The sequence below is a fragment of the Mus caroli genome, chromosome 11 (genome assembly GCF_900094665.2).
Source record: "Mus caroli chromosome 11, CAROLI_EIJ_v1.1, whole genome shotgun sequence".
Lineage (NCBI taxonomy): Eukaryota > Metazoa > Chordata > Mammalia > Rodentia > Muridae > Mus > Mus caroli.
In genome coordinates this window covers 97,806,713-97,829,865 of record NC_034580.1, presented here as the reverse complement: position 1 = coordinate 97,829,865, position 23,153 = coordinate 97,806,713, and the positions used below count along the sequence as shown (strand labels likewise).

At 50.5% G+C, this 23,153-nt stretch overlaps 1 protein-coding gene across 2 annotated transcripts; it reads left to right on the top strand.

The window, feature by feature from the left end:
• Window positions 1–3,293: 3,293 nt before the first annotated feature.
• Window positions 3,294–21,486, top strand: Meox1 (mesenchyme homeobox 1). 2 transcript variants are annotated; one of them, XM_021178354.1, is made up of 3 exons: window positions 3,294–4,123; window positions 18,376–18,551; window positions 20,272–21,486. In XM_021178354.1, exons 1-3 carry the CDS (start codon window positions 3,661–3,663, stop codon window positions 20,392–20,394), a joined length of 762 nt encoding a protein of 253 aa, XP_021034013.1. In that variant the 5' UTR covers window positions 3,294–3,660; the 3' UTR covers window positions 20,395–21,486. The 2 variants fall into 2 exon arrangements, with proteins under 2 accessions (XP_021034013.1, XP_029339891.1); XM_029484031.1 differs by lacking the exon at window positions 18,376–18,551 and having other exon boundaries at window positions 3,661–4,123; window positions 20,272–21,410.
• The last annotated feature ends 1,667 nt before the right edge of the window (window positions 21,487–23,153 follow it).

The following is a 23,153-nucleotide window of genomic DNA, read 5'->3' as shown; positions in this document are numbered from 1 at the left end:
CCAGCATTCTGTAGGATGGCTCAGGTGTGGCCCAGCTGGAGGCCCTCCAGGGCCCCTGGAACTTGTGTCTTTCCTCTTCCTCCCTGGGCGACCTCCAGCCCCACCATAAGCCAGGAGCCCCTCCCTTCCGGACCACTCCCCTTGGCTCCAGCCAAGAGCTTTCCTCTGCAAACAGCCACCTCCATCCATCTTTGTCTCTTGGCCCCACAGGGCCTTGACAGGGAACTGCTGACTTTGAGAAGGTTAAAGGGGCAGGGCCAGCCTTCAGCTGACAAATGGGTTACTGTGGGAGGGGGCTGTTGTTTTTTCCTGGCCTCAGAAGAGGGGCCTGTCAGGAAGATGTAGAGGTGGAGGCCTTGTGGTGCCCCCAGGGGGGGCTGACAGACGCCAGCAGCTGCTGGGGCACCGGGGTGCCAGGCCTATGTTCCCAGCACATAGCACCCCGCTGCGCCCCCGCCTCATGCCCTTTCTGACCTCCCCACCCACCCCACCGTGACCCGGTGCCCACCCCTTCCCAGGGCAAAGGGCCAAGGGGGCCTTCCTGGGATGGGGACCCTGAGCCAGATGTGAGAAGGACGGCCCAACAGGGATCTGGTTACAGTTTGCCAGGTCAGGCCCCAAGGGTTTCCTAAGGAGCTGACAGCCCCATCTTCCCTTCAACCCACCCCTCCTGTGGGCTCCTTCCATCTGACTTCATGCAGAGCCTCGCAAGGCTGGTCTTGTGGAAATTTCTGTGTGTGTTTTCTCTCCCGTACAGTCTCCATTTAGCATCATCAGGTTAATAAGAAGTAGTCATGGGAGCCTCGTCCCACCTCTGCCCACCCTGCCTTTCAGAAAAACAGTTTTATTCAAAGTTCCAGGGCACCCAGCTTGGTGGTACACAACTCTGATCTCAGCGCTTAGAGTGCTAAGACAGATGAACCAAATCTGAGGCCAGCCTGGGCTACCAAGTGAATTCTGGGTTAGCTCAAACTACATAATGGACCTCTTTCTCTGGTGGTGGGGAAGGCTCAGTGGGTAAAGTGTGTGCTACACGCGCACAGGGATCCGGCACTCATGGAAAAGCTGGGCTGGGATCTGGCAGCACATGTCTGTAACCCCTGCCCTAGAGTGGAGGCAGACAGGCCCGTCTTAAGGAATTGCTGACCGTCAGTTTAGCCCAATAAATGAAAAGCTCCAGGTTCAGTGGGAGACCTTCCTCCCCTGTCCTCCCCCTCAAAATGTGGAGGGCGGGGCATGGTGGCACACACATTTAATCTCAACACTAGGGAGGCAGAGGCAGGTGGAACTCTGTGAGTTCGAGGCCAGCCTGGTCTACAGAGCAAGTTCTAGGACAGCCAGGGCTACACAGTGAGACCCTGTCCCAAAAATAAAAGTAAGGCAGAAAGCAATCAAAGAAGACATCTACCTGCAGATAGCTATGAATGTGTGTGTACACATGTACACATATGCACACACAAAAATATACACTAGTTGCAAATAAATAAATTTAATAAAGTAAAATTCCCAGGCAGTTAGGCTGGTACAGTCAGTGTAGGCTGCCTAGGTCTGAAACCTTTCCCTCTAATGTGGGCTGGTATAAGTTTCTCAATCTCTCTGTGCTTCAAGCTCCGAGAGATGTCCAGATAGTTAGAATAGCGTTTGCTGCTAAAGACCTAGCAGTGGATGGGGGTGGGACTGAATCAGGTGATTAACCCGGAGAGGTGAGGTGTGCTGTCCCAGGCAAACTTGGGGCTTAAATTCACCTAGTACCTGTTGCTCCTCTCTGGACCCCTGGTGTCTGGGTCCAGCCAGCAGAGTTCACAGGGCCTTGCCTCTGATGCGCCAAACTGGTGGAGGAAATCTCTAAGAAACAATGTTAACCCTCCAGAGGCTGAGAAACTAGCCAGGTATAGGTACAGAATAGACCAGAGTTTCTCAATTTGTGGGTCTCGGACTCCTTTGAAGTATACCCACCCTTTCACAGGGGTTGCTGAAAACCATTCTAAAAAACACAGGTATCTGAGTTGTGATTCATAACTAGCAAAATTACATTTATGAAGTAGAAATGAAAGTAATTTTATGTCTGGGGGTCACCACACATGAGGAACCATATTAACGGGTCACAGCATTAGGAAGGTTGAGAACCACTGGACTGTCAACAAGCCATGTGAAGTGCCACCTGGGCTGGTGTCACCCAACACAGCACATACACAAGCTGGAAAGACACATGGGAACTCCTTTAGGGACAAACACTTAGGGGATGGAGGACCCTGGGTTCCTGCCTCCATGTCCAGGGTTCCTAAGATGCCTCCAGGGATTGAGAGAAGGAAGCAGGTGTGTGGGAAGCTGAGGGTGGAGATGGGCAACAGGTGGGAGGGACCCCTGGAAACTTCAAGGACTTTAAGAGCCTTGGCTGCAGAGACAAATTGCCCAGAGGCTCTCTTGAGAAGAGTGTGGCTAACTGGCATGGAAGTTGGGGGTTAAAGGTGAGGTCTTCACACTCAGATGCTCTGTGGTCTCACTGAGAAGGTGAGAACGGCCATTTAGACAAAGAGAACTTTTTTTTTCTGGAGCATATCTTTCTTTATACCCCAGACCACACTACTGGGCTGCCAAGATGAGACACTGACAGACAGACAGACAGACAGACAGACAGACAGACAGACAGACAGACACACACACACACACACACAGAGAGAGAGAGAGAGAGAGAGAGAGAGAGAGAGAGGGAGGGAGGTTACTTTTAATTCTCCCTCCCTTTTCAATCCCCCCAGGGAGAGGTAGAGAGTCTTTAAATCAAGGCAATCACCAGGTTTGTCTTGTGCACTGACTTTCCCCCAGAATTTGGCTTTTGGTGGATTCTGGATTCGACTGAAGGCTTTTCTAAAGCCAAGACTTGGGGAATTTTGTTAACAAGGCAATAAAAATAACTTTATTGTGTTACCAGGAGGTGCTCAAAAAAAAAAAAAATCTCGTGTGTGTGTGTGTGTGTGTGTGTGTGTGTGTGTGTGTGTGCGCGTGCGTGCGCGCGCGCGCGCGCGCTCGCGTGCATGTGCTCGCGCGCTCTCTCTCTCTCTCTCCTTAAAAAAAAATAAAACAGACAATGTTTCTTTAAAAGTCTGCGTCTGCAAATGCCATTAGATGTGGGTATAAGGTTTCTGATGATAATGTTGCCTGCTCGGGTTTTGGTTGGAGGGGACTTTGTGTCGGTGGGTTGACCCCTCCCTCTCCTCTCTCACATTTCACTCCAAAAATTTGTCACTCTCTCCCCACCGCAGGATTTAAAAGTCTGTCTCAGCATCGGGTCCAGCCCTCTGCAGGCACTCATTCACTCAGGGTCCCCGGGAAGGGCTTGTCAGTATGGGTGGGTCCAAGGTAGGACAGTCAAAATATTCAGCATGGTAGGAAACAACTCCGTGCCCGAGGGACCCCAATAGTCAGCGTGTGTCAGGGGCAGGAAGGCAGCCGTGAAGCCTAGACAGGTGTGGACACGCACATGTGTGTTCCTGGCCACGTGTTTGTGGACTTTGAGGCAAAATTTTTGTTTTGGTTTCTGGGGTAAAGTTTCCATTCAACATTTTCCTCTACTGTTTAAATTTTTTTAATTTTAAATTACAAAACTCTGACTAGAAAAAGTGCAATACCTTTGAACCGACTGGGGCAGGCAGTGGACAGCAGATGGATCCGGTGGCCAACAGCTGCGTGAGGAACCCCCAGCCCCCAGCCCCTGTTTGGGGCTGCCTTCGAAACCCCCACTCGGAAGATAGCAGCGCCTCAGGGCTGTCCCATTATCCCCCAACCCCGTTTTCCTTCCACCAAAAATCAGACTTCCCAGCGACAGCAGCATACCCCGACTTCTCTGCTTCCTGCCTGGCAGCCACCCCACACAGCCTGCCCCGGACTGAGCGAATCTTCAACGAGCAGCATCCTGCCTTCCCACAGACCCCTGACTGGCACTTCCCCATCTCAGAAGCCGGGCAGAGGCTCAACCTAGGCCCAGCTGGGAGCGCCAGGGAGATGGGAGCCGGCAGCCCCGGCCTGGTGGATGGCACAGCAGGATTGGGGGAGGATTGCATGGTACTTGGGACGATCGCCAATGAGACGGAGAAGAAATCATCCAGAAGGAAAAAAGAGAGGTCAGGTAGGTGATGGAGGAAGATACTGTTCCTTACTGTCCAAGTTGTTAGCCCTCTCTGAACCTAGGGGCCCTTACTGTAAACTTCAAAAAGTGTTGTCTTACTTACTCAAACGCCGGAGAAGGGACCTATATTGGGGGTGATGTGTTTTGTTTTGTTTGTTTTGTTTTCTTCCAGCGTTCCTGGGTCTATGCAAGAAATGCGTGTGGGAAGTGTGACATACAGAGTCAGGAAGGATTTGGAGGGTACACGGGATGGGTTCACACTGGCGAGGTCTCTTCCCAAAGCTAGGCTGCCTCAGGCTCCAAATGGTCCTAGAGCCATATCTGGAGCTTGTCATTCAACTGGGACAGAGGCTTGGGGGTTAGGGGGTTAGGGCTGGGTCTGGGACTCTGGGTATCCACCCTGAGCCAGGACCCTATATCAGGAGCCCAGAGACAGAGGAGCAGGGCTATGGCAGGGATGGGAGGGGGAGGTGAGTGGGGGAGAGGGAGAGCGGGGTCTGGGGCAAACTGCCCAGAGGTAATCTCCACGAAAAAATGGTGCTCAGACTTAGGGGACAGCTCAGCTTGACAAGGTCGAGTGGGGCCTCAGGGAAGCCCGAGCTGCTAGGAGAGTCCTCTTTAGGGATCACAGCAGTCGAGAGGCAGAGAGGCAGAGAGGCAGAGAGGCAGAGAGGCAGAGAGGCAGAGAGGCAGAGAGGCAGAGAGGCAGAGAGGCAGAGAGGCAGAGAGGCNGAGGCAGAGAGGCAGAGAGGCAGAGAGGCAGAGAGGCAGAGAGGCAGAGAGGCAGAGAGGCAGAGAGGCAGAGAGGCAGAGAGGCAGAGGCAAGTGCAAGGCCAGCGCTGGCAGGAGGTATGGTAAAGATGGCTACTGAGGCTGGAGAAAAGATTACAAAACCTGTCTCTCCTCTCTGAGCGTCTCATCTTCCCATAAGGTCCACCCACCAGCTAGTCACCTTTTGTCTGGTCCCCTGCCTCCACTGCTCCCACCTTGCCCAGAAAAGGCACTGCCCCAGCCCCCCTCCGCCCCCCCCCCGCCCCGCCCTCTCCCTGACCCTATTGTGCTCCTGATTGGGAATGCCCACTGACTTCAGAAGGACCTTTCTGGGACTAATCAAAAGAGGGCCTGAGGGATGGGGCACTAATTGACAGAGGAGAACTTGCTAGGCTTCTCTTCCTAAGCCTTGGCCTAGTGTAGTGTCTGGAGTGTCTGCCTTTTACCTGGGCACTAGTTCCTAGAAAAGAGGTCTTGTCTCCAGAGAGCTCAGGCTGAGAGTTAGGGGAGACCTTCAGGCTGTGGTTTGAGTTGGGAGGAGGAGGAGAGAAAGAGGATGAAAAAGAGAAGTTCCAAATGGTGGGAGCTACAGACAGCAGGGTATTTTGAGTCCCACAAGTTTGCAAAGTGGGACTGCAGGTTTGTTGGCATCTCCATTCTGCACGTGTGAAAAAGAACAGGGCACGTGGTACTAGTCCGCAATCCCCATACTCAGGAGACGGAGGCAGGAACATCTTGAAGTCCAGGTCAAGCTGAGCTTTTCTAACTCCAAAATCCCACACCTTCCTACACCATCCTCATATAGTTTTTGATGCCCAGGCTTGACAGTCCCTCTGGATATACTGACAATGGGTGGTGATGTCAAACAGTGTATCCTTAAGGTTAAAGAGAAGAGGTTTAAACCTCAGCAGGTGGGACCAACAATTCAAAGTAACTCAGCTGGAGAGCCAACTGGGCCATTTGGATGGGTAGAGCAGGTGCTGGCCCCTCCCACTAGGCCACAGCTCTCTCCTTGGCAGTAGCTGCCACTCTCACTCCTCCAGCTCTGTCTGCATCTTGCAGCATCTAGCCTCTTTCCAGTAGACTTGCTGGAGGGCCCAGGGCATGAGAACCGGATCTGGGAGATTGCTGGCTTCGGGCAAAATCTTTCACTATTCCAAGTCTCCGCAAAACCCAAATGGGCAATCTTCCCTTTTGGCAGGAAGCCAATAGCATCGCTTTGGGGACGTGAGCATGCACGTGGCTCACCAGAAAGTCAGCCTCTGACCTGGAAAGACTCCCACGAATGGGGGTGGGGGGAGCCCTGGGTCCTCTCACTTAGGGCTCCTCCAGTTCAGCAGTGGAAACAGACAGCAGAAGTGGGGCTGGTGAACTCACTTTCCCTGCATCCCATGCGGCCCGATCAGTGGGGAGATCTTTATGGCCCAGGTGCAATCGTGTGTCTGCTGTTGTTTGGAATTTAGCTGTGGAGGAAAGAGGAGGCGGGCAGGTCAGCTTCCCTAAGAATCTCGCCAGGGAGGCTCACAACTGGCTGCAGAATCTGGAAATCTTAAGCGACAAAGCCTACAAAAAATGCCTCACTACCCCCGGGGGATCTTTTGTCACCCCCAGATCCTGCTTTCTGTTGCTGCTGTTCACTGTAGATTACCATGAGGGATCCTGGGAACCCAATCTAGGGCCTGGTACACGCCTGGCAAGCTGCATCCCCATATATTTAATTTTTACTCTTATCTGTTTTTTGTTTTGTTTTGTTTTGTTTTGTTTTGTTTTGTTTTGTTTTGTTTTGTTTTGTTTTGTTTTGTTTTGTTTGAGGCAGAGTCCCAAGTAGCCCCGGTTAAACATGTAGCCAAGGCTAGCCTTGAACTTCTTGATGCTTTTGTTCTCTATTCCCAAAGTCCTGGAAGGTTATCTTGATTGCTAGGATCTGGGTGCCTCCTCCAAGTCCCCCTGAGGCAGCCCAGGAAGGTGGACTAGCCTGGACCACTGTACTTCATTCATTCATGGAGGGACAAGGTCACAGCAACTCTGGGGACGTTGTTACATTCTTGCAGCCTCTAGTTCTCCAGCTGAAAAATGGGGATGTAACAATGTCACTTACACACCTAGAGCATTCCGGAAGGTTAAGTGCAATAAGCTGGACATTTCTCATTGCATCAAATGCATAATAAAACTTTGGTAGCATATATTTTACATCACAATCCATAACAGTAGCAAAGTTACAGTGATGAAGTAGCAACGAAAATAATTTGATGGTTAGGGGTTCACCACAACATGCGGAACCATATTAAAGGATTGAAGCATTAGGAAAGTCAAGAACCACTGCCTTAGAACATAGGATGGGGTGTGTGTGTGGAAAGGGTGGGATGGAGCTCAGAGGGCAGAGAGTGTAACTGAAATCTTCAGAGTTTGGTCCCCAATACTTCATAACACCTAGGAAGTGGAAGCAGGAGAATCAGAAATTCAAGATGGTTTTTTTTTTTTTTTTGCTTGATAACATTCCAGGCCAACCTGGGGTACATGAGACCCTGTCAATAAATAAATAAATAAATGTAAAAAGCTAATTATTCCTGTATTGGTGGGGACAGTAGACTTGAATATTCCCGATATAGTGTCTCAGACGTTCTTGGGTGGGACATGTGAACTTCTTACAATCTCGTGGTCCTAAAACCCAGCTGTGATCAATTAGCGCTTCAATCGGAGCTGTAGAGATGGGAGGTAGGGGAAGAGGCTGGCCTGGGAGACTCCAGCCATGGACTCTGCACCCCTCGCCATTACCAGTCCCTGTAGTCCCCAGCTTTCCACCTTGCTCTCCTTGGAAACTGAAGCTGATTCTCTGCAGTAAAGGATCATAAAAGCCGCGCGCCCCTCCCCCACCCTGAGAGGTCTCGGGAGGCCCGAGGTGCGATCTTATTTTGCCTACCCCCAGCCCTGGCCAGGGGTGTTGAAGACCCCTACTGGCAGGGACAGCTGCGAACCCACTGCTGTTTTCCCCTAAGCTGTCAGGCTACTACTGTAATCATCTTTAATTTATGTGAATGGGGGATTTGTCGGTGACTTCCTGGCGGGGGTTCAAGGGGAGGTTGCGTGTGACCAGCTTGGCTACCGGGAAGCTGTCCCGCTACCTGGGAGTAGCACTGGGTCCCCTGCGTCCTGGCGCCCCCATCCTTAAACGACCAAGCAGAGCCTTTGTCAGCCCCTGCATCTTTCAGCCTCCTTCAGCGTCTGGCCCTGTGTCTCTCCTGGCCCCAATTCTCCCCTCTGAGGTCTGATCGCCATTGCTCTGCACAACTACCCAAACCTTCATTATTCCTATCTCCCCCCTCCCCCTCCCCCCTCCCCTCTCTCTCTACTCCCCCCACTTATCTGTCCCCCCCTTCCTACAGAGCCACACCTAGTACTGGCATCCCCACACATTGTGCCTTCTTTTCTCCCTGACTTTGCCATTTTGCCCTGGTTCCCTTCCCCATAATCTACATATTTTAATACCCAGGTCAAAAACCAAGTTTCTGATCATATTTTCTCCCTGTTTAAAACCTATGGCTATAATTGTACACAGCATCATTTCATGACAGCTACTGTAAGGAAGCTTCGACTTTGCACACCTCAAATCCCAGCAGAGAGGAGGGTGGCAAAGCTGAGGCCAGCCTGAGCTAGAGAAAGCTGTGTCAAAACAAACAGGGTAGCTTCAGACTGTAGTATGGTTTTAGGACCTGAGCTGATTTTCTGGCTGTAGCTTGCAATGTCATGGAGGCTTGACTAAGATGTCTTAACGTGGTTGATCTTTTGAGAAATCTTTCTTCTTCTTGTGGTCCAAAACACAGAGCATAAAATCTGGCACCTTTACAGTTCTGAAACGACCTTTTATAGCAGCCAACCACAGACTGACTGTCGAGAACAGATTTCCAGAACTGTTTCATCTTGCAAAAACAGAGCTTCTCTTTGGAACAGGTCCCCAAACCCCTGGCAGCTGCCTGCCTCTCCGTAAGAGTTCGGGTGTTATAGGTATTTCTCTCATACACAGACTCACAGAGCTGTTGTCTTGTTACTGGTTTATTCCACTCTGAGGCCAGGACTGGTGTCAGGCCCATACTTCCCGAACCAGTCAGTCCTCAAGTCTCGATGATATTGTAGCGCACGATGGGGGTTTCTTCCTTTTAAGGCTGAAATGTATTCCGTTGTGTGCTTGCACTGCATTTCCTTACCTGTTCATCTGTTGATGGACACTAGGCTGCTGCTTCCCTTTCCAGGCAGGTGTGAATACCTCCTCAGGAAATGGCTGAACACACATCTCTTCCAGCTTGTTCCCACTTTTTAATTTTCAGATGTTTACCTACAGCTGTAACTACTGGATCATATTCTATATTTAGTTAAAAGGTGTGTGTGTGTGTGTGTGTGTGTGTGTGTGTGTGTGTACCTGTATCTATATGAAAAACAGCCAGAAGAGGGTGTCAGTTCCCTCAGTCCTAGAGTTCCAGTTGTTTATATGTTGCTTGGCTTATTCTCCTGAGGCTGGAATCCACACTTCAGACCCCCTGACTGCACAGCAAGTACGCCTAACAGCTGAGCCATCTCTCCGGTCCCTAGGTTTAATTTTCTGAGGACCCTCCATACTGTTTCAGCGGGAGTTCCATTCTGCAGTTCCCCTCATAGTGTATCATGAGGATTCCGGTTCCTTCACATCTTAGCCAGTCCATTTTATTTTCTGGTTTTGTTTGTTTGGAAACCTCCCTCCCTGTGTGTGGGGTGGGGATGGGGCACAGGGGTGTCACAGAAGCAAAGCTGGAGGATAACTCGCTGGAGTTAGCTCTCTCCTTGACCATGTGGGTCCAGGGGGTGAAAGTGCCTTTACCCACTGTGTGTCTCTCTCCCCTGTTTGTTTTTGCTTTTGTTGTCTATATTCTGGGGGTTATACCAAAGAAGACATGGCCAAATCCAAAGGCATAGAGAGTTGCCCTGTAGGACAATTATATTTCTAGGAGTTGCATTTAGGTCTTAAACTATATAGTTCATTTCTATTTGGTGTGAGGAAAGGATTCGGTATCATAGGTAAGGACTAAGCACCGTGTGTGTGTGTGTGTGTGTGTGTGTGTGTGTGTGTGTAGCCTCCCCAGCACTATTTGTTGCAGAGTTGTCCATTTCCCATTGTGTAGCCTTGGCCACCTATTGACAATTAACATCTGGCCTCCCTGGCCCACTCATCTGTCTTTATTTCAGTTGGCTACCATAGCTTTACAATATGTTTTGAAATCGGGAGGTCCAAGGCTCCCAGTTTTGTTTCCTTCTGAAGATTAGCTTGGCTCTTTGGAGTCCTTTGATGTTCCATTTTCATAAGGATTTAAGATTCGTTACGATCCGTTTAAGGTCTGAAATGTTGGGTTTTGATGGGGGCTATGTTGAATTTGCTACAGTGCTCTGCATAGTGTGGATGCTTCTAACACTATTGTGCACACGATATCTTCTTCCATCTCAAACCCAGAACCTCCAGCAAGAAAAGAAGCCTTGGGGCCCTAAGTGGCCAGTGTGGGAGGAGGAAGCAGCTCTCTATGTTGCCAAGGTCCCTCTGGGTGTCCCTTGCCTCTTAGTTACGGTTGCTGCCACTGTTCCTCCTCAGATAAGCAGACTGGGGTCCAGAGAGGCCCTCTGGCCTCAACCCTGTCTCAACTCAGAGGCTTGAGTGCAAATCCTGCACCTACTCAGATGCCTGACCGTCATACCCACAAAGCTCTAGAACGAGTGGGTTTCTGCTGAGTGTTCAGACAAGAAGGCCTAAAGAGCCTGGAGACTTCCAGCAGGCCAGCCAAGGGGCTACCTTGGGGCTGCCTGCTGTCTTGGCAGGGTAGGGCTCAGGAGCTGTCATTCTGGCTTGAATAAATCAGGGACACCTGGGTGCAGACAGGCATGCCCAATTTAGAAGCAGATCTTAGTCCTTGCAAGCCCAGAGGTAAGTAGCCCCTTACCCTAGGTTTCTTCTTTGCCCACACACTGGCCCTTCTTATCCATCTCTGTGCCTCTGGCCTGGATGCACCCTGTCCTTGACTGTTTCATGGTATTTTCCTGCCGTCTTTGTTCTCAGTGTAGAGGAGCTGTGTAGGCAGTGGCCCTTGGTCCTGAAGCCCACACTTCCTTTGGTGACAGCGAATGATGACGTCTGAAACGTAAAAACACAAAGCCCAGCACTGCCTGTGCCTTCCCAGTTATCTCAGAGGCTGCTGTTCCCTGAGCTGGGGATGTAGCTCAGCGGTAAAAATGCTCACCTGGGTCTGCTCTCTAGAAACACACACGTGGGTGGGGTGGACATATACATGCATGAACACTCACACACGCGCGCGCACACACACACACACACACACTGATGCTCCACCTCCGTTGCTAGCACACTCCTCCCTTCAGCAGCTCACTGTACTTCTTTGGGCTCTTCTAGAATCCCCACAGCCTCTCATGACCTGGTCCTCCTCTCTCCAACACGACTGCCCACACTCACTACTCCACCCCAGCAGGGACTCTTGGTGAAGACTACCCTGGCACCAGCCATTCCCATTCCAGAAGGACCTGCTACCCTGTCCCTGCTGTAAATTCCCGGTCCCCCACTACTGGGCTTCCTGTCTCTTCACGCACCTGCAGAACCATGATGGGGTCTGGACATTGGGATGGTGTAGCACCTGGTGAAAGAGTTAAGCTGAGCCCAGGAAGCCAGGAAGGTCGCTGATGCGGATGTGAACACCAGCTAGCTTCTCCCTGCCTCTGTCTGACTCCTCCCTACCGCAGGCGACTTCCCACTCTCTTTCTTCATGAAAACCTCAGAGTTGAGGAGTGTAACAAAGTATCTGCTTCAAGCCAGCTCAGGAAACCGCAGACTCCTCCTTCGGAGGGTTTGCCAAGGTTTTACCCCAAGTAGACCCTTCCTCTCTCCTCCCTGGGGAGTCCCAGTGAGACAGACCTAAACCCTAGCGCACATATTGTCCCCAGAGCACCTAGAGTACAGAGTCTAGGCTCAACATTCCCTGGGAGGGGTGTGACAGATGGCTCTGTCTTACTCTTACTCTGGACCTTAATCTCTTCATCCCTTCAGTGGGGTCGTGTGTGCCTTTCCTGCCTAACGGAATAACTAAACAGGCTGGAGTGTGACTCACTGGGAAAGCACTCGCCTAGAATATGTGAGCCCTGGGTTCTAACCATTGTACTACCAATAAGAGGATATAGCAGGAAAGCCTATATCTATATATCTTTATATTGAGGACACCTGAGTCCTGGGCTCCACTCTTCCACTAACTTATCCGCTACAAAATGCTATTTGAACATAGAACATGTGTTCTGCCTGGTCTGTCAGAAAGTAAGGAAAATGGTGGAGTAGAGTCGGGGAGCAGAGGTATAGCACTCCAAAGAGGCATGTTCTGCCCAGTCTGTCTGACCCTCTCAGTAGCCCTGATAAGGCTGTCTGCTAACTTTAGGAAACCCCGCCAAGTCTGGCAGCTACTTCTGAAGTAAAAGCTCTTGGTGGGAATGACAACCACACATAAACATCCTGTTTGCATTTCTCTGGGCCATATGGAGTGTCCCCTTGTGGTCCTGCTTGATCTGAGGGCAGGACAGGGGGTGGGTAGCTCCTTGATAACCACAGAGGAAGCCAGCAGTGACTCCTCCCTCCATAGTCCTACACAGTGGAGGGTTACTCTATCACAGTTATTCCGATGGAAGGCTGAAGCAATAGCAGCTGATAGTGACCATGCCTGGTGACCTAGCAAAAAGAACTGGAGATGGGAAAGAGGGGCTTCAAAAACATCCTTATCTTATGCCTGTAATCCCTGTTCATGGGAAGCTGAGGCAGAAGGTTCAGTGTAAATGTAAGGGCAGTTTGAAATATAGTGAATTCAGAGACAGTCCATCCCCTGTTGAGGAAGGAAGGAAGGAAGGAGGAAGGAAGGGAAGGAGGGAAGGAAGGAAGGAAGGAAAGGAGAGTGAGTGAGTAGGTGGGCATGCATGCATGCATCCTCTGCACACAGATCTGGGTATGTGGTACCCTCTGATCACCTTCTCTAAGTCTGTGGAATCATCTTTCAGACATCACATCCAACAGGCTGGTCTTTCAGACAAGCTCCACTGTGCCAAGCCGTTAATCCAACAGGTTAACAGTCATCAATGTCAGTTTTTTTTTTTTTTTTTGTTTTTGTTTTTGTTTTTGTTTTGCCCTCTGAGCAGCCTTAGGCTCATGGGAGCCATAGCTATTCTTGCTTTGCAAATGAGGAAAATGGCAGGACTTGGGGAGCTGCAGAAAGACTCACCTAAGGTCAGGAAAACTCCTCCCTAAGGCCAGGGCCTTGCAGGTGCTGAACCCAGTCTGTCCAGTGGGTTTTCAGATGTCACTACCAATATACCTCCCCCTCCCTCCCCTCTTCCTCCCTCCTCTCCTTTCTCCCCCATCCCTTCTCCCCATCTCGTCTTCCCTTTCCCTTCCTTCCCTTCTCCCCCTCCCTCCCTCTTCCCTCCTCTTCCTTCTCTCCCTCCCCTCCTCTCCTCTCCCCCCTTCTCCCTCTCCTCTCCCCTCCCTCCCCTCCCTTCTTCTCTTCCCCTTCTCTCCATCCTCTCCTCTCCTTTCCCTTGTCCCTCTCCTCTTCCCTCCCTTCCCTCTCCCTTCCTTCTCCCTCATCCATTCTCCCCCTTCCCTCTCTTCACTTATCCCCCTCCCTCTCCCCTCCTCTCCCCTTTTCTCCCCTTCCCTCCCTTCTCCCTCTCCTCTCCCCTCCCTTGCCCCTCTCTTCTCCCTTGAGCCAGAGATAGAAGCTCTGCATGCAGGAGAGAAACTCCCTGGTGTATTTCTGGTCTTTCAGCTGGAGGCTGTGGACAATGAGAGGGAGCTTTGTAATAAAACCGTGAGTGACTTGGGAGAGGGAGAGGGCTGAACAAGGGAAAGAGCCTCTGGTGAGGAAAAGCAAAAGGATTAGGGGAAGCCAAAGAGGGTGCTGGGTTCATGGCTCCGGAGAGAACCCTGACATCAGTTCCTCATGAGAACGGGAATCCCATCCGACCCTATAATTCCATGCACAGGAGCCTGAGATGCAGAGAGGGAAGGGCAGGTTCTCAACCAAGATAAACTGTGATGGAGATGAAGCGATGAATGAGAGGTTAAAAGTGCTGGCTGCTCCTCCAGAGACCCTGGTTTTGTTTCCTAGCCCTCACCATTCTGTAACTCCAGTTCCAGACAATCTCTTGCCCAATCCTGGCCTCTGTGGGCCCCGGGGCACACAAATGGTGCATAAACCTACATGCATGGAAAAAGAAAGCCCACATATATAACATTTTTTAAAAATGTAAAGGTGAACTCTATTGTCCGGGTGCTTGAGTCCCTTGGGTGGCAGTACTGTACACATGAACTGTCAGTGCGAGCTTGTAAATTGTACACCTCAGGCTGGAAGAGCCAGAGTCCTCACAAGTCTTGATAAAATGTTACAGGCTTTTTCATACTGTTGCAAGACAAACTCCCACTTCCATTTCCTGGCTCCTTCACATACTTCCGGCCATTTCATCATTTGGGACAAGAGTTTATCTCACTCTGGGAAGTTGATGATGGACACAAGTGTCCTCATGGTGGGGTGGATGTGGTACTGAGATGTCAGGACTCAAATCAGAACAGTGGGGTGCAGGAGAGGCCTGTCTCTGTGGCAGTACCCAAGTGATCCATCCACAGACCGCTGCAAAGGGATCCCCTGTCCCTCCCTCTCTCCCAGCTCTTCCTTCTAGGAAAGATTACACTCAGGGGCATTGGTAGTTGCTCTGTAGAATAGGGTGGGGCAGCTGTGCACACAGAGGTAGGCCTGGGAGAAGAGAAAAGAGGATGTGGATGGAAACCCCGAGGTGGTGACCTGCATCCCACCCTAGAGATGGAGACAGACTGTGTTCTGGTTCCAGGCCTTCAGACAGGGCACCCAGTCTGAAGGTGGAGAGTTTGACGTCTAGGTTGAGACCCTTGGCTTTCGTCAGGTGGGTCTGGATTCAAATCTCTCTCTTCTCCTACTTAAACACTGCTGGGTAAGGTCCTAGGCACCCCCAGGAACAGTTTGACAAATACTACCTATCTGCCAGGTACTGAAAAGCGGTCACAACCCAAGGGAGCGCATTAACCAGAAGATCCAGGCTAATCCAACACAACCAAGAAACAGAGATGATCAGGGTAGCCACTGGCAGTGGGGTTTCAATGAGGACTGGGGAAGTGGAGACATCTGACTACAGAGAGCCTGCCAGCTGTTAGCTAGGGCGTGGTGGAATGTGTGATCGAAGCCAGGAGAGGGTCAAAGCAAGCAGACCATCATTCTAAGGCAACTGGGGGCAGTATAAATGGACCCTGTCGTTAAGAAAGAACAAAAGGCCAGCTGTTATTAACGCCATCTCGGGTTTTTTCAATGGCATTTCATGGAATGGAAATATTGAAACAATTAATATCTTGATATCTGCCCTGTATTTTAAGTTTTAAGAGTACTCCCACACACATTAGCTTATCCAGGTCTTCCTGAAATCATGGCGACCATGGCTCTGGTGCTGTGCTTTGAGGTGAGCCTTGGAAAGCCAGGCTGGGTGGTGCATGGACTGAAGATCCAGACCATTTGGAAAGTGGACGAAAGGAGATAAATAGTTCAGGGCTATCTTCCACTACCTATCAAGCCTGAGGCCAGCCCAAAAGGCAGGAAATTCTATCTTTTAAAAAAAAATAGCTTTGGAAAGAGGTGGTTTATTTTCTCCAATTTCTTGGAAAATAGGAGAGTTGGGATTGAATCTGCAGTGTAATTCCCCTCCCTCTCCCACTCCCCGCAGCTGTGACAAGGAGGGGCTGGGAAGCACCGTGGGCCCCCTGGGACTGGAGTTCGTGGATACCCTGACACTCAGCGGTCACTGGGCTTCCTGGCCTCATCGGCTGGGATGTGCTCCGGGGAGGCCTTCGCATCCGCTGCGTGACCGACCCTCCCAGGCCCGCTGCCAGCAGGGTTAGCAGCGCTGGCAGCCACCAAGGCGGGAGGACTCCTGGGGGACCCACCCGGAGACTGCATGTCCTTCCCATCCAGCCCCCGCTCAGGCATCCCGGCAAGGTCTGGGCCCGCCTTCTCCAGCCAAGAGCCAGCGTCCACGGAGCAAAGAGCCAGTGGCTGGTTCCTTCCTTCTGGCCTGCGAGGGGGTGGGGTGTCCACCCCCGGACCCCATTGGGAGTTGAGCCGCAAGCACCCTCACCCGCCCCACTCCCTGTGCCTTCCAGCCACCTTCCTGAGCTTTTCTTTCCTTCCCTGGCGGCCAGATGACAGCTAAAGAAACTGAAGTACAAGTCAGCACCAGAGTTACAAACTGGATCTCGGGTTAAAGTGGGGTCCCCAGCCATCTCCACAAGTCGGCTTCACAGCTAAGGGGGTGGGCGGTTTCCCTTGCCGAACTCATCCCAGTCTGCATTCTTCCACCCACCCTGGATGTAGGTGGCTTAGACTCCAGGCCTCTGAGGACCAACAGCCTCAGTCAGCTGTGTGGGCCAATTCTCGTGAGGGAACGAAAGTAGTAAACAAAGGTGCAGGCAGCTCACAGAACAGAAAGCACATTCCCCCACCCAAGGTCTCCAAGATTAACAACAGGCATAAAAGAGAAAGTGCCACATTATGCCCGCCCCCCCCCCCCAATCCCCCAGGCAGGTAAGGTTCCTGTGACAGTTGGCTATCCAACTTTGTTAATTATACAAGTATGTTAGTCTCCTGCCTGTGACTACTGCTCTACTCCACCGCTGGAGAGCACAGCCGCCTGCTCTTCATCCAAGACTCAGCCCCTTCTATCAACACCAGACTTCACAGTTCGTGAACTCTTCAAAGAGCTCTCGTATTGGACAGTGTGGATTAAACCGCCTGGGTCTGAATCCTGCCTCCACCACTTAGCAGCTAGGTGAACTCTGTGTTTGGAGTTCAGGTCTATAAAATGTGGTCAATGCTGAAACCACTTGGTTGGAGTGCTGTGGCGAGGAAGAAGTAAATGCTGGTACAGACACTGTTTTCTGGCCCTGTCCTGGGTTAGGACTGAGCCCCTGTGTCTAACAGAAGCCCAGTCCTCAGGCTTCCAGAGGTTCTCCAGACTTGGCCTCCTGGGGCCAACTTCAGTGTGAGTGACCAGCTTCCTGTCTTGGTGATACAGCTGGGGTCCAGGGAACAGTCCAGCGACCTGGTCTTAAAGCAGTGCTATATAAACTTGACCAGAATGATCCAGAATGATCACCAGGAGGGCTTGTCTAAACAGGTTGCTGCGGGGCTGGGGCTGTGTTGCTTCTGTTGATAAAGAGCCAGTTGTGCAAGCATGAGGACCTGAGCCCAAGCCCCGGAACCCATGTTTAAAAACACAATTCTGGACATGGTGGTAAATGCCTGTAATCTGAGGAATGAGCAAGTAAAAACAGGAGGGTTCCTGGGCATACTGGTCAACCCTGTCTAGCCAAACCGGCCAGCTCCGGGTTCAGTGAAGGACCTAGTCTCAAAAACTAAGGTAGAGAAACCATTGAAATGGCTCAGTGGGCAAAGACTCTTACTGAAGAACCCAACACACTGAGTTCAGTCTCTGGAACCTTACAGCGAGTGGAGAGAACCAACTCTCAGAAGCTGTCCTCTGAGTCCCCTCCCCACTAAATACATACATACATACATACATACATACATACATACATACATACATACATTATTTAAGGCCTAAGTTAGAGGGTGACACAGAAAGACAGTCAATGCTGACATCTGGCTGCCACACATATGTGCACATACACATACATGCACATACACACACATACATGCACATACACACACATACATGCACATACACACACATACATGCACATACACACACATACACATGCACACAGGTGAGCACACACACACACATGCATGCACACAAGTGTTGATTTTCCCATCCTACTCCAGTGAGTTTGTGACTCAGCGGTGATTTCTATCTACTTCACACAAGTCTTCAGTTGAAGCTCACGCCGGGAGCACACCCTCTTTCCTGGTCTCACTGTGCTAAATGCCTTCCCCAGACCAGGCATGGGCCCCAGGGCCAGAATACCAAAATACCCAAAATACCCTGGCAAGGCTGGAAGGTATCCTCAGCCACACCTCCCTTCCTAGGAACTTTGTCTTGAAGTGTGGAGACCCTCGAGCTGCAGGCTACTGAGGCCTTCCCAGAGTCAGGCTGGGGCTACAGACGTTAAACAGCCAAGCAGAGCTTCGCCTGCCTCGGGAAGTGAAAATCTGGTGAGGGGAATGGAAGTGAGCAGAGACTGGGACTAAAAATGTTTCCTGACCATCTTAGGGACAAGATGCTGGAAGGAATGAGGGATGCCAGGGCTTCTCAGTGTAATTTAAAAGCGAGACAGACAAGGAAATGCTGCCCAACTGTTTACAAACTAATGGATGGACGAGAAAGAGCCCCCTCATGTCATGAGCTCACTATGTCTCCCCCATGTGGGGGTCTTCTTTTCACAGACAACCAGGAGAACGGAGGAGGGAAGCCAGAAGGCAGCAGCAAAGCCCGGAAAGAGAGGACGGCCTTCACCAAGGAGCAGCTGCGGGAGCTGGAGGCAGAGTTCGCCCACCACAACTACCTGACCCGGCTCCGGAGATACGAGATTGCCGTCAACCTGGACCTTTCTGAGCGGCAGGTGGGGCCTGGGTGCTTGCACTGCTGTCTGCTCGCCTCCCTTCCCAGTCACCCCTGCCTGGACCCCCTCTCCCTCTCCTCTACCCAGCCACATCGGTACCAAAGACCACCCCAGGGAGAGTTATCAGAGTCCCACCGATGGAGACTCTGTAACTGATCTGGGAGAGAGCCAGTTTTTCAACGGTCCCCCGGGGTACTTCCCATGTGAACAAGAACTGGGACATCTGTGATCCGATTTCCTCCAAATTTGAATCAGCATTTGCCTCAGAGTCACCAAGGCAATTGTTTAAATGGGGATTGTGCAAGCCCAATGTGATGCTTGCCTGCAATCCCAGCATTTGGGGGACAGAGGCAGGAGGATTATGAGTTCAAGGCTACCCTGGGCTACACAGTGAGCGGAGGCTAACCTAAGAAACTATCTTGAAAGGAATCAAAAGATGGACTAGAGATGTAGCTCATTGCTAGAGTGTTTACCTAGCAGGCAAGAATCCCTGGATTTAATCTCCGCACATCAAATAGGTGTGGAGATTACATATACCTGTAATCCCAGCACACTGGGAGCCCGAGGTCAAAAGATCAGTTCAAGACCATCCTTGGCTACATAGTGAGCTCAAAGCCAGCCTGAGCTACAAGATATATATATATTTTTAAGATTTATTTATCTATTATATGTAAGTACACTGTAGTTGTCTTCAGACACACCAGAAGAGGGAGTCAGATCTCGTTATGGATGGTTATGAGCCACCATGTGGTTGCTGGGATTTGAACTCAGGACCTTCGGAAGAGCAGTCAGTGTACTCTTAACCACTGAGCCATCTCTCCATCCCAAGAGATCCTATTAAAAACGAATAAACGCCAGGCAGTGGTGGCTCACACCTTTAATCCCATCACTTGGGAGGCAGAGGCAGGTGGATTTCTGAGTTTGAGGCCAGCCTGGTCTACAAAGTGAGTGCCAGGACAGCCAGGGCTACACAGAGAAACCCTGTCTCGAAAAAACCAAAACAAACAAACAAACAAACAAACAACAAACACAAATAGCTAAAATAAAATCCAGATTCCAGGGAACAATTTTGAAGTAATAATGAGATGGAATAAAAGTTCTCAGGCGACGTACATGTGGGGCTGAGTCCTGGGTCACTGAGGAAAAGGTCCCTGGCTCTTGGGCATTTCCTTGAAGCACCACACCTGCTTTTGTGTGGCATAACAGTGGTAATAAAAAACAATTAATAGCAGACTTCAGATGCTAAAGTACTATGTGAGAGTGCGGGACTCTGAATCAGAAGGCTTAGATTCAAATCTTGCCTCTGCCACATCCTGGCTCCAGTGATGTCTGGGTTTCTATCTTTGCAACAGGATCATAATCCCAACGTCATGTGATAATGATGGTCGGCTTCAGAGCCAAAGAAACTACAAGATCAGTGTGAAGAAGGATGAGGCTGGTGGTGATCTGTTCTCAGGCCTTTGGAAAGTAGAGCCTGGGAGACTGGAGGCCTGTTGTCAAGGAGACAGGGCATGTAAGGGGGGTGGGGGAAGCCCAGAGTAATTGTCAGAAACTTTCCACCTCTGCCCACATCCAGAGAGTAGGCAGGCCTAAGTGCAGACCTGTGTGGTCCCTGGATCCTTAGGGGGGATCAACAAGTGACGGTTCCAGATCTTGAGCAACACTGCGAGGGGGTGACCTTAGCCCCGGAGAGACCTGATCCCTTTGCTTCCTCTTTCAGGTCAAAGTCTGGTTCCAGAACCGGAGGATGAAGTGGAAACGTGTGAAGGGGGGTCAGCCTGTGTCCCCACAGGAGCAGGACCGAGAGGATGGGGACTCTGCAGCTTCTCCAAGTTCAGAGTAAGATGCTCCAAAGACCAAAACCAAGAAAGACTGAAGGAACCCCCTTTCCAGTTCCCACCACCCGGTCCCACCCTCTCACATCTCTGGACCCACCCAGGGCAGCCTGCGCACACTCTAAGGTGTGAAGTTGCCCAGTATGTGGGAGCCTTGAATTTCCCAGAAGGCTTAGCTCAGCGTCTTCTCATCTCAGCAGCCCCTTCCCCAGGGCTTCAACTTCCCACTCTCTCTTGAACTCCACAGGACTGGGAAACTATAGAAACAGAGCCCGGGACCCTCTTTTCTGGGTCTCTTGGCTGCTACCCATCCTAGCATTCCCCTGTTACATCAAGGTCTCCTCTGGGTCTGGCCCCATTTGGCCTGTGCAGAATCTATTCCTTGGTACCACCTGGTGACTTGTAAAAGCAAACCTCTCTCCAGGTGTTCACACCGTTGAGTTGAAGGTTGAAAGTGGCTCCTGTGTCTAAGGACGGAGAGGATAGCACAAGAGCTGATGGATGAGGACTGAGATACGTGGACCTTGGAAGTAGAATGTTCTCGGGCTGCAGCATCCTGTGTTCTCCAAGGACTCTGACTGCAGATAAGGACAGGAAAACAACCCATCTCCCTCCATGGAATGCATTTGGACCTATCCTGCGTGTTCCCCAAAAGCTTTGTGGGAAGAACTCCCAGGTTCACACATATGCGCAGCTCAGATCTCAGACCCAACTTCTGAGGATGCTCCTGTGAGGACTGGTGGGAAAACAGCCTCAGGCAACAGTCTCCTTGGACAAGACCCCTGTGTGCCTCAGTATTAGCTGGTGGGTCTCCCAGATCCTGCTGATGTTGCAGAAGGAGGGTCAGCAAGTATTTGAATTTCTTGCATGGAGATCTGATTGTGAGTGTTTAAAAATAACCCCAGTCCCCACCCCATCAAGACAGAAGCTGTGGAAAATGGTTGTCAAATGAGATGGCAAGTTAGAGCATGTGTCAGTTTTCCCCTACAGCATACTTCATATGTTTTTTTTTTCCTAAGATTACATCAAGCTAATTGTGCAAGGTCAATTCACTTTGTAAGAAAACTCTCAGAGAAATAAATCAACAACAAAAAAATGCAGTTTCCAGCCTTTTTCCTTATAGATTTCAGAGTCATGGCTCTCATGTGTAATGCTGACGCTCATCTAATGATTATCCAGACAATGTCTAGAAGGAAAGAGAGAAAGGAGGGAAGTCACCTAGACCAAAGCACCCTCTCACAGGTTCTTCAGGAGATGGGTATGGGGCTGGAGAGATGGCTCAGTGGCTAGGGTGTTCTCAGCACGGACATCAGCGCACAACTGCCTGTAACTCCAACACCAGGGGGAATCTGACATCCTCTTGTGGTTCTATGGGCATAGCACCCAAATGTGCATACATATTTTCTCTCTCCCTCTCTCTCCTTCTCTCTCCCTCTCTCTGTCCCTCTCTGTGTGTGTCTTCCCATCCCCACACACACACATTTAAAACTTGGGACTGAGGCAGAAGCTCAGTGGATAAAGTGCTAGCATACTTAGTGAGTTTCTGGTTAGTGAGAGACTTTGTTGCAAAAGTGTGTACGCACACACACACACATGGGTAGAACACCGACTACTCAGGAGCTGGAGAAATGGCCCATCAGTTAAGAGCACTGACTGCTCTTCCAGAGGTCCGGAGTTCAGTTCTCAGCAAACACATGGTGGCTCACAACCATCTGTAATGGGATCTGATGCCCTCTTCTGGTGTGTCTGAAGACAACTACAGTGTACTCATAGAAATAAAATAAATCTTAAAACAGACAAACAAACAAACAAAAAACCACTGACTGCTCCTTCAGAGGACCCTAGTTCAATTCCCAGCACACACATGGTGACTCACAGTGGTCTGTAACTCCAGTTCCAGGGGCTCTGACAACCTTCTCTCCTCCTCTGGCCTCCTTGAGTTCTGTGCACACCTATAGTGCACATATGTACTTACGAGCAAAACACCCATACATATAAAATATGTATGCATATCCACACATGTGCACATGAACCTACCTGCACATACAAACAGAAGAATTAAAAACTGTAGCAAAATAGGACTAGCAATATGGCTCAGTGACTGAGTAGAAGCCCTTGCCACCAAGCCTGACAACCTGAATTTGGTACCCGAGACCCACGTGTTGGAAAGGGACAGCTGACTCCTTTAAGTTGTCCTCTGATCACTATATGTACACCATGGCTCATGCACACACACACACTAAATTTTGTTTGATTAAACAAACATAATTATTTTTTTAATTGTGTAAAAGGCCCAACTACTTTTCAATTGGAGGACAATGTCTGACATTAGGCAACAAAAACAGAAGGTGGGGGGGAAACCCTTCAGTGTGAGAGTTGTAATTCCTCAAAAAACTCCCACAGTGAGTAAGTCTATTGAGCCCAGGGGTGAAAGGAAGCCTTGCGTGCACCTCACACAGTGTTCACTGGTTTCTTTTGCATGCTCCCTTCCCAGCGTCTGATCTGCTCAGTGCAGGGTGAACTGTAGCTGGGGGTAGCTGCTCTTCAGGTTGGAAAAACTAGATGGGTATGGTAGCATTTACCTGTAATCTCAGCAATGGGGAGGCTGAAGCAGGAGGACCAGGAGTTCAAGGCTAGCCTTAGCTACATCTAGAGTTTGAGGCCAGCTGGGCTACTTGAGACCCTGCCTTGGAGTGAAAGAGGAGGAGGGAGAGAGGGAGAGGGAGAGAGAGAGAGAGAGAGAGAGAGAGAGAGAGAGAGAGAGAGA

What these genes read in the sequence shown, in the direction of transcription:
- Meox1 (XM_029484031.1), top strand. Translation starts at nt 3,661, where the DNA reads ATGGATCCGGTGGCCAACAGCTGCGTGAGGAACCCCCAGCCCCCAGCC. An exon ending in AAGGAAAAAAGAGAGGTCAG is followed by an intron (nt 4,124 to 20,271) that starts GTAGGTGATGGA and finishes TTCCTCTTTCAG; the next exon opens with GTCAAAGTCTGGTTCCAGAA.